The sequence below is a fragment of the Canis lupus genome, chromosome 5 (assembly GCF_003254725.2).
Source record: "Canis lupus dingo isolate Sandy chromosome 5, ASM325472v2, whole genome shotgun sequence".
NCBI lineage: Eukaryota > Metazoa > Chordata > Mammalia > Carnivora > Canidae > Canis > Canis lupus.
Window position 1 is genome coordinate 79,826,968 of NC_064247.1, and position 16,911 is coordinate 79,843,878.

The 16,911-nt window shown below is 41.1% G+C and overlaps 1 protein-coding gene across 5 annotated transcripts in view; it reads right to left on the reverse strand.

Moving 5' to 3' along the window:
- WWP2 (WW domain containing E3 ubiquitin protein ligase 2) overlaps window positions 1-16,911 on the reverse strand; it is a 145,746-nt gene that overhangs the window by 28,662 nt on the left and 100,173 nt on the right. For all 5 annotated transcript variants that reach the window (XM_025426689.3, XM_035717040.2, XM_049110748.1 and 2 more), the window contains 2 exons: window positions 13,143-13,353; window positions 687-776 (listed from right to left, as the gene is read on the reverse strand). In XM_025426689.3, the coding sequence (XP_025282474.1) occupies window positions 687-776; window positions 13,143-13,353 (301 nt within the window). The remainder of the gene's footprint in view (window positions 1-686; window positions 777-13,142; window positions 13,354-16,911) is intronic.

Below are 16,911 nucleotides of genomic sequence, written 5' to 3' on the forward strand. Positions count from 1 at the left end.
AGGAGGTGATTCTCTCCTGAGAGCAGAATACATTCTCTTTTGAAAGCTCCCAGGACCAAAAGGCACATGTGGAAAGAACTTTCTGTCCCTGGCAAGCAGAACCAAACCCCTTCTCCTTGAACTTGGACAGTCTTCTCTCTTGGAAGCCTCATTCATCCTCTGGTTTTAGAGAACTTAGCTGCGTTCTCACAAAGCCCAGCTGAACGAGAAGCACCCCTCAGGGGCCGATTTGGCATAAGCTTCTTGTGAAACACATCAACACTCTTTCTATCCTGGCTTCCCCGTGCCCTTTTTTCCCCAGAGATGCTCTAAAAATCCTAAGATCTCCTAAGAAATGAGAGAAGAATTAAGTGAATAGGAAAAGTAGTCAAGTGACCACGGATAAATGTCCCTATGCTTTGCTAGCTCTGCAGAAAGAGACTGAGAACCTGGCCCTGATAGGGTACCCATGTAGGTGAAATAACCGAGGCCATCAAGATACCAATGGCCCAGGAAGCAGCAAAAAAAAAAAAAAAGAGAGAGAGAAGAAAGAATGTAGAAGACAATGGAAAGGGAAAAAAGATAGGGAAAGGAGCAGAGAGTAGGGGAAACTAAAAAAATGGCTATGGCAATGAATGGTAGAGAACACAGTGGGTGACTCTTGGTGCCAATTCTAGAGTCTCAGGGCTTGCCAGCTCAGGCCTTACCCTGGAGGAAGAGGCCGCTCCCAGGTGGTCGTCTTGGTATTATGGTCAACATAATAGACACGCCCATTAGGCAGCTCTCGCTGTTCCCATCTGAAAAATAAAGTCAAGAGAAGCATGAAATACATAGTTGAAAGGCATAACCCCTTGTATGAGAAGGAATCTTCACTATTGATGTGGCAACTCTGAGAGGACAAAGAGGACCTGTGAGATCAACCCAGTGGTCAAACCAGCTCCATGCTATCTCTGATGGTGGCACCCAGTAGTACTTCTTGAGAACCAAAGCTCCTCTTTATCAAGTCACTGTACTATGATATGCCATAGATCACTCCAGCTTCTCCTAAATGACCCATATGAATCTACATTCTACAGATTTTTCTAAGTCACTGTTTCATGGCCATTTCAGGATCAAAGATCCCTTTAGGAATGTGATATAAGCCAAGGATACTTGTCTTCCACAGTGCTCTTACCAACAAAAATTTGTATGTGATTTCTGGGCTTCACAGACCCTCTAACCTTTGTCACAAATTAGAAGACTATCCCTATTCTCCTAGCATCATATATATTCGTGATCACATTTCTTTTCAAAATACAAGATTCATTTACAGAGGATCTTTAACAGAGATCTGGGTGAATCAAGAAACACAGCATGGTGTTATTTATTGACTGCTCTCCTCATGTTATTCATTGACTTCTCATGAGTCTGCGTGTAAGTTAATATGAGACAGGGGTGCCAACAGTGGCAACGAGTGGATTATTTCCAAAGAAATAATCTACAAGCAAAATCACTACAAAATACAACTAAGGACCACCCACCCCAACCCCACCATGACTCCCATCCTCAACTCAGTCTGACAATAACTTCACTTACCCAGAATATAGTAATCCATATATAAAGGATGCACATTTTTAGATTTATAAAATGATCACCACTTTATAAAGGATGTTAATGATCCCATTAGCCTTTATGTTTTACATTGATTTCATTCACTTCTACTTGTGGGTACTGCCTAGGGGAAGGTGAACTTTTCCAGGAAGTTAGTACAGTCAGTTCTGCTGAAATGCTTGTTTTGAAAACATAAATCTATCCCAACATGATTGATACATGAGGGAACAATGTGAGCATAATGTGAATTTTGTGTTTGCTTATGTAGGACTTTTCCTTTTAGAAACACTAAACGCACACAGATGACTTCCCCCAGCTGAACCCAGTCACGGAGGAATACACCATATGCATCCACCAGCTGTCTCAGTTTACTACACGTTGTACTCATCCACATCTGGCGTTATAACTCCCATCTGATTTCAGGTAGCCCTTCTTGCACCACTTTGCGACAACATTCACAAGCTCAAACTCTTTGGACACCCGCTTCCACAAGCACACTTCAGGTCTTTTCATGGGAACACACACTATATTGTAGCCTTATGTATCTCAATCACTCAACGTGTGTAAAGCTGTGCTACCATCATTATTAGGTTCTTATTTTTCGTATCACTGACACTTTTATTTTTAAGATTTTATTTATTTATTTGAGACAGAATGAGAGAGATCACAGAGGAAGAGGGAGAAGCAGACTCTGCTGATGCGGGGTTCAATCCCAGGACCCTAAGATCATGACCTAAGCTGATGACAGACACTTAACCAACTGAGCCACCCAGGTGCCCCGTCACTGACACATTTTGAAGTGTTATACTCCTAACCCATTTTTTTCCTGTAAGCCCTGTGGTTTTTATTGCATATTTTTTTTGCACATGTGGTGATTTTTAATAACACATATGTAATAGCAGAGTTGACTATATACCAAAATAAATGTCTTATTTAATAAGACATTTATAAATGCCCATGTGTAAATGGACATTAGCTTTATTCAATACTGTTTCTTATTTAAACCAAAATGTCTGATCAGCAGCCTGCGTGCTCAATACCTCAGAGGCTAGTTCAGCTACTGATATACATGACGCTTGTAACACAAAGGAAGGGGGGAGGTACCATCACCCTCTCAGCATCTGCAATGAGCTACAAGCTCATGTTTTATCCAAGCAGTCCTTGCCTTCATCCTTTAAGGTTGGAAATGCCACCACCATAGAAAAAACTGAGGATCAGAGAAGCTAAGTAACTTTTACGTGTCATTCCAGCTCAGCTCTGACTCCCCAGCCATTGAGTTGTACCACAACATGCTGAAAGGAAGAAATAAGGGAAAGGAAAGTCAAGTGGAATTTATAGGAAACCTACTATCCCAAAAACAAGGTGCCAGGTGCCTTCCCGATTCCAATCTTAAAGCGAACAGCTTTCCCCAGCACTGGAATCCAGGTATGGCACTCTGTAGAATCAAGACCACTGCGGAGTAATTACAATGGGTCCACTGTATTCATGTCTAGGCTCCATTCTAATTACAGCCCTCTGCTCAGACGTGATCTACCAGGAGAGGCTCACAGCTTGCACCACTGGGAGGGTTAGCCCTGGGAACAGTGAGGTCCAGTGGGTCCACAGTCCCACCTCAAAAGGGATTAGCCTCAGGCTTGAGGACCAGAGTGCTACCTACACCGCCAACATGTGCTCGAGAACATCTCCTCTCCTGGGTAGTCTTGCTCAAGGTTCTGGTTAAAGTGGATACGGGTGACTTGACCCAGGTGCCCTGACTCCTCTTGATGCAAAAAGATCCGTACACTTCACTATTTAATCAAAAGGGAAGAATAATCTGCCAAAGGGGGCCAGATGAAAATGCACACTAGGTAAAAAGCTAAAGCTCTTCTCCCTCTAGATGCCCTTCTAATTAAAGACAAAAGAGAAACAAGTATTACCAGCTCGAGAGGCTGGTGCCATATCTACAGAGAACCTTTCTCCTGAGGACCTCTCAGCAAACAAAGCCAGGCTAACATGCTGTGGCTTCACACCAGATTCCCAAGCTCCTCCCGTCTGCTTGGTATTAGAGCAGCAAATCTGATACCCTCTTTAGTCATCTGAATTTGGAAATGAGATGGTCTTGAGAAAAAGATACGTGGCTTATGCATTAGGTACTGAAATACGGAAGCCACTCAAGAAAATGGCAGCAAACCACTCTTTTCATAACATTTGCTCCCAGGAAGGCTTACGTAGCTGAGAACCTCTCAGTGCTCCCTGAGAAGTCAGCTAGGCAACTTCTCTTCCTTGGCAGTTTCTGGCACAGCAGCACCAACAAAAACGAGTCTGCTCATTTTGTAGTCACTATTTGGAAACCCGTCCATAACATGTGGGTGAGGCTGCACCTTTTAAAAAGACAAAATATTTGTTGCAGTGATTGCAGATAAAATGTGCCAAAAACACATTTTTCTTTATTCCAAAAATTCTTTTGTTACAACTTTCATCTTCTAAGTAGTCTCTACTTTTATAATTCATTTCAGGTGAAGAGAAAAGCTTGATTTTGTTGTACTTTGGCTCATATTTAATTTGAAGATGGGATAACACTTAAAATTCCATGAGGTCAATGCCTTTAATTGACACAGTGGTATTCCCACACGCTGGCAGAAAGGAAATCGGCGTGAAGTCCTCTTCGCTTACATTCAAGAGTTACAGCAGCTCTTTCCAAGCCCGGATAAGATCTGTCCATCTCATCTTTGATCCCAGCTGATCCTAGAAATGAAAGTCTCCCTTTCAGGAGCTGTTATTGTCCAGCAAATCTCCATGTCCTTCTGTGAACCCTCAATTGGCTTAACTGGAAAAAGAGTTACCAGAGGAACGAGACCTTTCTTGCATTACCTTTTTTGATATCTACATTTTTCCTTTTAAAATTGGACTCCTGCTCAGATGAAATGTCCATGTAGGTCCTCCCTGATCCATGACCTGGCCTAACTGCTTTTCTTAGGGAACTCTCGACTCCTCCCTTACCTGCACGGCTCCTCAGAATTCACACAAACCTCTTCCCTTCATTCACTGTAGCACAGTCGGTCAATTCTAGCAACAATCAAAAGAGCCTCCCGATTCTCCTGTCTCCTCAGTAGCAGCTGACCCACATAGATGAAGCCTTCCAACTGTCTTGGTTCGGTCTCCTCATGCCAAGAAAGTGATACTGGTAGCGACCTTTCATCAGCACATCCCTGTCAGGGGTTAGGTTTCTGTCCCTTATAAGCACCTTCTTCACACTGAGATAAAAAAGCTTTTCAATCGCACTACCCATGGGTCTCAATACTGCATCCTGGTCACATGGTCATATCCTCTCCCACTGAATAGCTTTCTTTGATGCTCTCAGAAACAGTGTTCAAAGCATCAGGCTTGATTCAGGTCCCTTCCCAACACATTGCTCCTTGGCCTTCAACGAGTAACATTCAGTTCGACCGTGGACTACACAGGGTCTTTGTATTCCAAGGCACTTAAAAAGAAGTCTCCAATTTCAATTAATCGTAGGTCCTCTTTTTTTTTTTTTTTAACTTAAATTACCTTCGCTCCTATGCCTTTTATTCAGTTCTCTATCTTCCGTGCCCCTGCCCTAACCACCCACCCCCACTCCCCACCACCCCCATCTCCGCCATCACCAGCATTAAAAGGGTAAAAATCCCATTGTAAGGATGACACCCAATCGTTTCTCTCCTTTATAAACTGAAAGGAAATGGTCTGGTTCCCTAAACTACATTTCTTGTGAAAGGTTTCCTAAAAGGTCTTCGGGAAATTCTCCATTACTCTGCCACTCAATCAACCCTGAGCAACATACCCCCTGGCCAGATTTCCCTATGTTTGGCCAGAATCACATTTTCACCAAGAGTAGGATTAAGTTGGGAAGGGCTGAAAGCCAGGCAAGGAGTTCAGGTTAGTATCAGAGATGCTCTCTTTAAAAGGCACTTATGTATTTACCTATTTAACATCCTCAAAAATTCAATCTTAGTGAGGGCATTATTAACTTTCATTATTTACTAATTTGTGCACTTTTACTAATACAGGCACTAGGCCTTGGTAAAGTTGACTCTTATTCAAAATACACTGTTAGAAAACAAAGGCCAGAACCCTCGCACACCCCGAAGAAAAGATGCCTTGTTGACTATTTAAGACAAAAACTAAACTTCAGAAAAAGACACTAAAAGTATTCAAGTATTCTTAAAGCTGCATATGTGGAAGTTCAACTCCCCACGGGCTAAAACCCCATGGAATTCAGTTTCTTACTGTATGCTCTTCTAATAAGTGACTGAACCAAATCCTACTCCCCAAGCTTCGGCCACTTCCTGGGTGAACCATACAATTTATTTCCTCTGTTAAGGACATTTTTACATTTTTACAAGCCAGAAATCTAGGTGCAGTGGAAAAAAATCTCCTGCTCAATGTTTTCATGGCTTTAGTAGATCCTTTGTAAACTGGGTCGGAAATGTGCTAAACTCAGTCTTCCTCCAAGAAACTTTCTTGAGATACTGAGCTTTCCTTTCAATCTAATCACACTAACTCCTTCTTAAAAACTATCAACAACCAGTGCTTTATGCCCTTTAAGCAGAGAATGGCACTGTGTAGCAGGAGTCAAGGCTCATGCATTAAGTCTATTTTTCTTCTTCTTCAACCATCCAATTTCTTTGCATTGGAAAAGTCTCCAAAGCTCCTGTGAAAGATGGCAATATAAAAATGTATGTTTTCATATGTTTTCATGGAGAGGCAAGACAATTCCTCAAGATGGTGTACATTTAAAAAAAAAAGGAAGAAAGAAAAAAGTTTAACATTTCTGCTGATAACAGATTTTGCAGATAAATTTGGCAATGCAGAGAAGTAGTCACTTTTTAAAAAATAGCTGGTGGGAGCAAAAATGGGTATGCCCCTTCAAAAGGGCAATTTGGCAACTTGGTCAAAACCTTTCCTATGTAAATATCCTTTAACTCAGCAGCTGTGCTTCTAGGATGTATGCTGTCATACATGCGTCAAAGATTTAGCCAGAAGTGCATCTATCACAGTATGTTATGGCCTGTTACACAAAAACTAGAAACAAACTGACTGCTCCCAAATGGAGGATTAGTAAAATATATTGTTCTTTCTATAATGGGTGTACAGTCATTGAAAATAGCATAGATAATATTGTCTTGTTCAGTATTTACAATATATTGGGTGAAAAAAGTAAGTCAACAAATAACATGCACAATACAATCAAATTTTTGTTTAAAAATTATATAAAAACATTATTTTTCATTAAATTGAAAATGCCATCAATTGTATGATTTAACTTATCACTAAGAAAGAAAAAAATGCTGCCAACGAAGCTTGTAAATTACATCTTGATTTTAAAGTTCTAATGTGAAATAACAGGCATATTAAAATCAACAAAATGTGAAGAGTGTATATGTGTAAAATTTTTACAACATCAGTATAGGAAAAAATTTTAGACAAGACACAATGGCACATGAAGAAGATGTAAAAAGAGGTTCAATCTCAATGGTAATCAAGGAAATTCAAATTAAAACCACAAAGAGACACCAATCATACCCATCAAAAAAGCCAAAAGGAAAAAAAAAATCTCACAATACTAAGTTTTAGCAGGAATCCTTATGTATGCTCATGGGAGTGTGAGTTTTGGTGAGCAATTTGATCATATATACTAATATTGAAGATCTTCAACCCCTACAGTAAAGACGGTCCAGGTCCAGCACATGCCTTAGAGAAATACACAAGCAGGGGTATCTGGGTGGCTCAGTTGATTAAGCGTCTGACTCTTGGTTTCCGCTCAGGTCATGATCTTAGAGTCCTGGGATTTAGCCCTGCATCTCAAGCTCTGAACTCAGCGGGGAGTCTACTTGAGATTACCTCTCTCTCTCTTTGCCCTTCCCTCTACCCCTCTCACTGTAAAATAAATAAATAAAATCGTTTTTAAAAAAGAGAGACATGCAGACAAAAAGATATGCACAGAAAAACTTCACTGTAGCATGTTTATAATTGTGAGGAGATAATAATAGTAAAAATATAAAATATACAAACATTTACTAAGCTATTATTAAATATACAAACAAAAGGCATAATTATATATAAAAATAATTAAATATAAATGTTTATTAAAATAATATAATATAGATGCTTAAATACTTATATAAGTTTTTATATTTTATATATCTATATTTATTATAAATATAATAAATATAAATTTGAATTATACATAAAAATTTATCTATTCATACACTAGAATACCTTATAGCGGTTTAAATGAATATGCCAAGTTCCATGTATCTGTGTATACAGGGAATGGAATCAGGAAGCGGTTCACAGACACTTTCTACTGTATTTGTAATGTCTTCATCAAGAAGTTAAAAAAGGGGAAGTCCATAGCAAATACAGCATAATGCTAAAATTCGACAGAGCTGGTGAGCCCACAGGCATTTCTCATATTACTCTTCCACTCTTATAGGCATGCTCAAAACATTTTACAATAAAAAAATTAGTTTTAAAAGCACATACTGTAAGATGATCAAATTTTGGTAGAGATGTATTTATGTGTATGTATCTGTATATGTGGTCCTGGGCAAATTGCTTAAGGTTTCATCATTTGTAAAATCTGGATAAAAGCAGCTACCACACAGTGTTGTGAAGACTGCACCAAATAATCCAAGGGCAAAACTTAGCATCCCCTACACACTGTAAACACTGAACACATGTTAGCTATTACTAATAATCAGGGGAAAATACACACAATCTGGAAAGCACCAATGGTTAAATCTGGGTGTTTGTCTGTTACTGCTATTCTTCTTCACTATTTTCTTTTTCTACTTAAGAAGAATCTTTTTCAATCTTAAATGCTACTCAGAAAATTGAAATCATTTATCTGGTCATTAACAAATATTTCTCACCCCATCTCCCTCGGAGCCAGGTACTGTGCTAGGTGCTGGGGATACAAAGATGGACACAATAATCTCTGCTCTTGAGGAGTCTCAAGAAAGTGTAGTAAGAATGGAAACTCAAATTATACATACGTGTAGTAGTGTGAGAACGTCTCATGGACCAACCTTGGACGACGTAAGAATCTTTGGAAATAAGGTTTCATTCTGAGATGAGGGGGAGGAAGTCAGAAGCAAGTGCTGATATTCAGCATTACCTAAGCGGGTAATAGTCCTTGCATGGCCAAGAACTAAACCATATTCAGCAAAAAAGGCACAGAATCTCCCAGTATAATCCTTTAATCTGGTGCTACTCAAAGCATGGTCCACGGTCTAAACTGTTACTGTTTAGCAACTAGAAAAGTACAGAAGTTTCTAAGCATTAAGGAACTTTCGTACCAATTTGGTGTTGCCACAGCATCTAAATACATGATCAGTGGATAAGTAGAGAGCAAAAGTAAAGATTCCTAACAGATTGAAAATAAGAAAATAAAACAAAAACAGGGGAAAAAAGAGGTCTAGTTCTTCACAGACAGTGTAAGAAGTACTGTTTTCAAACTCCTCGGGTAAGGATCTTTTGGCGAGTGCCAAAAATGAGTTTGGAATGAAATGCAATGGCAGCGGCTGGTTTATAACTTAGCAGAGAAGCTCCAAATTCCAACGTCTCTTAAAGCTCTATACAAACAAAATATCCAAGAACTCTTAGCAGACTGTCATCCTTGATAGCGTCTCAAGGAGCATGTGGGGCAAAGGGCTTCTGGATGCCCATCACTGGGTATAGGGGTAGGGGAGATGGCAAATCCGAAAGATCTAGAAAACAGCCCTCCTCAATTAATTCTACTTTGAGGCAGGAAACACACAGGCCAGCCAATGACTGCGGGAGAAAAAGGATGGTGTGAAATGGCAGTGCTGAGGTAAGTCGGCAGTCCAAACACAACGGCCTCCCTTATGTAAGAAACCACAGCAGAGCGCAGGCTGCCAGAGGCAAATAATGTGCCTCTGTGTGCGGCGGCCGGAGTGAGCTGCAGGGCCCAGGACGCACTTGGAGTTTACCTAAGCCGTGTACACACGGTCTGTTAATGAGCATTTGGTTCCCAAAGTGGGCTTGGGACTGATAAAAAACAGATGCGGGGCCAACTGATCAAAGTGGCTTCACTCCCCACTGCCCACTGCCTGGGCCACTATCTCGCCATGTCCCCCCAGCCTTCCCGGCACCCCCTCCTTCCACGTACTTTTGCAACCTGAAAATGCCACACCCTTCCACTTGGCTTCTTTCATGCTAATTAAATTTTAAAAGTGCAGGAAGCCAATGACTTTGGAGACAGGGAAAGAGAAAGGAGCCGAGGGGTGCTCTGTCTGTGGACTTATGCACCCCAGCCTTCTGTAGTCTTTGGTCCTTAAAACATACAGATGTGTGCAAACTCTTTAAGACCAGAGTCATGGGGCGCCTGGGTGGCTCAGTGGTTGAGCATCTGCCTTTGGCTCAGATCGTGATCCTGGGGTCCCGGGATCGAGTCCCACATTGGGCTCCCCACAGGAAGCCTGCTTCTCCCTCGGCCTGTGTCTCCTCTCTCTCTCTGTCTCCTATTAATAAATAAATAAAAATCTTATAAAAAAAAAAAGTCGCAAATGCTGCATGTTTCAGAAAGGCAATGCAGTCACCAGGAAGATGGGCCCTTGGGATTCCCCAGGGAACCTTGGTCATCGCACAGTAGAGGAGACTGAAGGGGTTCAGAAGATCAAGTTGGGAAGAGATGGTCAGCCAGATGCCTTGATAAAGCAGTGTTGAGTGGCTCAGAAATGCCTTAGTCAAGAGGAGATATGCTCCGTGGGATCTCCCAGTGCACAAGGACCCAGGAGAGATGCATATTTGAACCCAAAGCCAATCAGCCCAGTGGATGACAGCTTTCTGCTCTGGCCTCTGGGAAGAAAATGCAATATTCCTGTCACAGTTGCTATCTGAGGTATCAAAGAAGCAGAACACATTCATCCAGGTGAAGAAAGAAAAAAAAAAAAGCATTTAAATTTATTCACTACAAATACATCTGGGGGGCCTACTTTGTGTCTCTCTGTCGTCCTGAGATTTACAGCTCAGCAGGGCAGAGAGACGTGAAACAAGCAAATACACATGTGAACAGAGTGTCACAGGAGGTAGGGCCGTTTGACCTGGTCTACCAAGGATCAAGGCTTCCCAGAGGAAATGCTGATTGATTAATGGAAAAAATGGTGAGGAAGTTTTCGGCAAAAGCTAGCTGCATGGTGGAGGGTCCTAAGTCCAGAGAAAAGGTGGTACATTGGTCAAACTAACCTAACTCATTAAGGCTGGAGCTTAGAGAGCAAAGCAGAATCTTCCATGGAAGGCTTGAGGGTGAAGTGAGGTCATATCACGTGGGGCTTTTTAGGGCTTGTTAAGGATTTGAGAAGTTATCCCTAAAGACAATGCGCGGCCACAGCAGCATTCCAGGTGTGAAATGTCATGCTCAGAGTTTTATTTAAAAAGGTGAAACCTGGTCTCCTGATTCGTGAAGCCGGGTACCAGGAATAAAGGAATAACCCATCTTAATCAGAGCTCCTGAACTTGCAAGTAAGCTAGTGTGTGACGGTAGGTCATTGAGGTGGCAAGGGCACTTCAGGGAGTATGTCCTCTGATTTGCCATCACACAGCAGCAAACTGAAAGCATGCCATCCTCATGCCACGCCGTCAGCAGTTCTGGTGGCGATCTCCAATCCCCAGGCCTTGAGACAGTGTGCAAAGTACTAAGCTCCCACCATCTTAGGGGTGGGCACCTTAGGGCCTTCAGATGGAACACTGGGTCTCAATACCCTTCTCTGAACCATCATACATGTTAGCAGTGGGCAGTGGCCTCCCCAGACCCACACACGAATCTCGTAACATTCTAAACGCTCTGAGGAAAAGAGACTGTTCAGGCTCTACCTCAGCAAAGGGCTTCAGCCTCTGGCAAGGATGGGGGTGGGGAATCAGCTTCCCTGGGCTGCTCCATCTGCCAAACTTAGAATAAAGAGTGTTTTCAGGGCCTGGAGTCTTCCAGCTGCCTGGAAACAGGAAGAGCCCAATCCCAGAGAACAGTAACCCTCACACACACCCCACATAAAGACATGTTGAGCCATTAGCCCTAATTGCCTGTGACTGACACAGGAGCGAAGCCGGCCTTCCAGGCATTTGCTCAGCGGAAAGAAAACAAACAGCTCACAGGGGACACAGGCGGCCATTTTCTCTCCTTTCTGCCAAAATGATTTTGCTCTGTTACCCCCAAATTACAGCATACAGATCTGAAATTATAAACCAAACAAAGGTCCTTCTAGTACCCTTTACCACATACAAAAAGAGAACATAAATCTCCGTAGAAAAGAGTTGGACACAAGCAATTGGTTATTAATCTTTTCGCAAAATCGAAAACTTCACAAAAACTTCTCAGTTACCTCTCATTACCCCATCTCTCCAGGTTCGAGGTATGAGGAACTACTTGTAATACTTTTCATCTATTCATCATACTTTATTAAAGTATATGTTAGGTAGTGGGCCAAATGCTAAGGATATGATACGTACGTGGTAAAAATCACATCTGCCTTCAGATTTACGATTTTTGTTTTTAACAAGTGAGTTTTCTAAAGAGGCTTAAGAAGACAGGGCATATTATATATACATCAAGCAAGAGACCATGCACCCTTTCCTTTCCTTTATGAATAACAAGGGTTCAGAGGACCCACTCACACGCCACTACCACCACCATCAGCCAGACCAGTGACTCTGGTGATAGAGACACCGGTTTCCTTGGTACCAAACTGATAACCAGGATGGACTTCAGGACCACAACAGGATTGGCCCTAACTGTGACTGTATTGGCCAAGATAAGACCTCAGTTCCCTTCCGTTGCGGTTCCTTCACAATCAATTCAAAAATATCATTCACCATTGGGTGAGTGCTTCCTAAATGCTCTTAACTTCCTAGGGAGGTATGCATGATTATTAACTCCCCCTTACAGAGACAGCAAGCCATTTGAGCAAGGTCACATAGGATCCAAGGGGGATTGGAAGCCAGATCTGTTTGATCCCCTGGCCCATGCTCTTAATCTCTATTCACTATACAGCCAAACTTCAACTCCCTTTTGGCTTAATGGGGCCATCTTCTTATCATCCAAGGTCTTTACCATCAGATTTAACTCTGAACTAAAGGATGGATGCCAAGAAAACTAGCAGTCCATGTTAACAGCAGCCCCTCTATTACAGGAGTAATATACAGTAATATTCAGAGCCTAATGTCCTCCATAGACTGCTAAGATAAAATTCAACAGAGAAAAGCAGTTTTCTGAGGAGGATCTAGACGAACACTCTCCAAAGACTAAGGAAGGCAAAATGAGCTCCTTGTTTCATAAAAGCCACACTCTCTTAGTCAAGTTGTTCGTTTCAAGTCATAGTATAAGGTAGCATTGATTCTGCCCCAGATGATTTAGATTCTTTTCAAGATTTATGTAGAACAAGCAGTTCTTCTACACCTCGCTCGCTCCTATGCACGGCAGCCTCCCCAGAGACTACAGGCCACTGGGCAATAAATAACCGTGTTGTTTCTCTGCTGGTGAAGGAGCCTCAGATTTGAGTGGGGGAAGCGCTGCTGTGGGCCGGAAGGCTACTCACCCAGCAGGCAGAGCATCGAGGGCCTGGGCAGCCGCCGGGCGCTGCTGTGTGCCTGAAGTGCTGGGCTCCTCTCCTTCCGCCGGTGTGGCTGGAGCGGGGAGAGACACTGCAGTGGGGTTCGGGGTCACGCTCGACACTGCAGCAGGCGAGGATGTCACACCAACAACAGAGGGTTCTTCAGGATCAGTGGCTGCAGCGGGTTCATCAGTCACTGAAAAGAGAGAAATCATACTTGAGAGATCAACTCAGACTCGTGTTCACATTTGCTACATTTTTTCCCCTTAAAGTGGTAACACGGTACCTGCAATGTTACTGTGCATGTATCCGGTGACAGCACAAAGTTTTACAAAACATAACTTTGGAAATTACAGCATGTCAGGAATGGCCTGCCTCTGCTCTCTGGCCCCCCTCCCCCCAAACTGAGAGATGGATCTGAAATAAATAGATTAAATATTACCTTTTTTGTATACCTTCATGAAATTTTTCTAAAGTATTATGATGACATATATTACAATAAAAGAGTAGCAGGAAGGAAGAGGATGACAGGGAGGTACATTGGTGCTAAATGAAACAAGGCCAATGCCACATCTATAGGGTCACATACTTTTCTTTAAACTTGTCATTTGTCTGCCGGGCATAAATAGCACCTTCCTTCAAAAAGCTCTCTATACACTAAGAAGCTAAAAACTTCCAACAATGTGCTTGCTCTTTGAAAGACTCAAGCTCAAAGTATGGAGCAAAGATTAATATCATAGATGAAAAAGATGGGCTCCAAAGATGAGGGACTTGTCTTCAAGGTAACAAAAGACAAAAAGAAGTCAAATAAGCCTGTTCCGAGTCTCCTTCTTTCTCCATTTCTTTATTTCTTTGATGATCACTGGTGTTCACAAGGACCCCAAGACAATACAATATCCTCCCACTCAAAAAGAGATCAAACAAGGTTTTTGAGGAATTCTTTGAAAATGGGTAAGCCATATGCAGAGAATTTTTCTACATATGTGATTGCATATGTGTGCACATTTAAACTAGAATTTTGTAGGAAAATCCCTTAGTTGTGATTTAGCCTCATCTTTCTAATTCAGAAATTCTTTTTGCAGTTTCAAATGTAACAAATGTACTATCTAGAGTCTTCTTAAATGCTTCTGACAAGGAACTTGCTATGGAACCATTCCATCTTTGAGCAGATGTCCTGCCAGCAAGTTTTTTCTTATGTTAAGCAGAATTCCACTATCTGGTCCCAATCCCCACCCCCACACCATATACAGTAAGTATAGGCCACCCTGTTTCTCATTCACCTTCTCTTTTCTGGTAAGAAGGCCTGTTCTTGCTTTAATATTTTTAGGTCCTTCCCTTCTTATCACCTAGCTGCTCTCTTCTAGGTATCTTTTCTACTGCCTCTCCTCAATAATGACAGGAAGAACTGAATGTCATATATCAGATACCACCAGATCAGTGGAGTCAGATTTCCAATATAAGTGGTATTAGTTAACATGCACAGAGAACATCAATGTGTGCCAGGCAAAGTGCAAAGCATTTTGAATTATTTCATATAAGCCTCACACACAATCCTACACATTAGGTACAATTAATATCCCATTTTACAACTGTGGAAACTGAGGCTCAAAGAGGTCAAATAACCTGCTGAGGTCAAGGCGCACCTAATTCTCACCCATACTGCCTGCCTTCAGAGCCTGAACTACTCACTCACTGTGCTCTACTTCTCCCTCTGTGGACATGATCCTACTGTCTAACCTGAAACCGGTGGCCAGCTGAAACCAAAATTTCTTCACATGACGTGATGCCACCCGCTCTTAAAAAATGGAAAAGACGGACGCCTGGGTGGCTCAGTGGTTGAGTGTCTGCCTCCAGCTCAGGTCGTGATCCCGGTGTCCTGGGATCGAGTCCTACATCAGGCTCTCTGCAGCAAGTCTGATTGTCCCTCTGCCTGTGTCTCTGACTCTCTGTGTCTCTCATGAATAAATAAATAAAATGTTAAAAAAAAGAAATGGAAAAGAGCTTAGAGACTACCTATGATCAATTCATTTGCTTTCTCCCCAGAGTATGAAATACTGTCTGCCACATCAACTAAATTAGTTGTTTAATAAGTAACTCCATCTTATGCAACTCGTGTTTCCCCCACACAAAGGCGATATTTCATACTTCTATTCCTATTCTAGTTCAGCAGTTAGTAAAACACAACAGATGGCAATTCTCTTTATGCAAATCTATAAATTTTATTTAATTCTAAAGAAAAAAACCATCATGATATTTTTGAGAACTAAATAAATTCATTCTAAAAGTTATAAGAAAAACTAGGTAAGCTGAAGTGGCTCAATAGGTTAAGCTTCTAACTCTTGATTTTGGCTCAAGTTATGATCTCCGGTCGGTGGCATTGAGCCCTACAACGGCTCTAAGCTCAGCACAGTCTGCCTCTTTCTCTCCCTTCCCCTCAGCCCCTCCCCTTGCTCACACTCGAGGTCTCTCTCTCTCTCTCCTTAAAATAAATAAAACGTTTTTTTTAAAAAGGTATAAGAAAAACTAAATACAGAAGAATAGCCATGAAAATTATATGACACATATGACAAAGGTGGCATTTTAAACGAGTGCAGCAAAGAGATCATTCAGTAGACAGTGCTGTGACAACTGGGTAGTACACTGGGGAAAAGAGTTATATCTACTTTATTCAGGACATGAAAATAAATTCCAGATGAATCAAAAATTTTGACATAAGAAATTAAAGAGGAACTAAAGAAAAGAGAGAATACTTTTATCTCAAAGTAGAAAAACCTTTTTGAAGTATCACATAAAATCTAGAAGATATAAAAGATGGATGAACTCAACTACATTAGAAACATTTTTTTTTTAATGGGAAAAAAATCACAAGCAAAGCAAGATAAAAAAACCCAAAAGCTGGGGAAAATTATTGCCAACTCATATTACGGCCCAACGTCTAATTTTTTTGATATGAAAAGAATCTCTACAAATCAATAAGAAAAAGACCAAAAATATGCACAGACACTTCAGAGTAAAGGAAATATAAATCACCCCTAAATTTATTAAAAGATACTCAATCTCAATTATGAGACAAGAAATGCAATTGAAGACTAGAATGAAGTACGATTTTTTAAACTATCAGATTGGTAAAAAGAAAGAAAAGAAAAGAAAAGAAAAGAAAAGAAAAGAAAAGAAAAGAAAGAAAAGAAAAGAAAAGAAAAGAAAAGAAAGAAAAGAAAAGAAAAGAGAAAAGAAAAGAAAGAAAGAAAGAAAAGAAAAGAAAAGAAAAGAAAAGAAAGAAAAGAAAAGAAAAGAAAAGAAAAAAGAAAAGAAAAGAAAAAGAATAAGAATATTCCAGGAAACCCAGGTGGCTCAGTCAATTAAGGGTCTGACTCTTGATTTTGCCTCAGGTCATGATCTCAGGGTTGTAAGATCAAGCCCTGCGTGGAGCTCTGAGCTGGGCATGGAGCCTACTTAAGATTCTCTCTCTTCCTCTCCCTCTGCCCCATCCACCCATAAAAAATTTAATCACATACTGGTAAGAATATAAGAAAACCTGGCATTTTCATACATCACTGGCAGGAGAAGAAATTATTAAAATCTCTGTGGAGAACATCTGGCAATATAAAAAATTTAAATGTAGTAATAGAGAGGCGGTGGGGGAGATGGGGATGGGTGTGGAGAACAGAGGTAGGTAGGCCTGTAGATGAAATTAGAATAGCCATGAACCAGTAATATTTAGAGCTGGGTGTAAGTTCATTATAATATTCTTTTG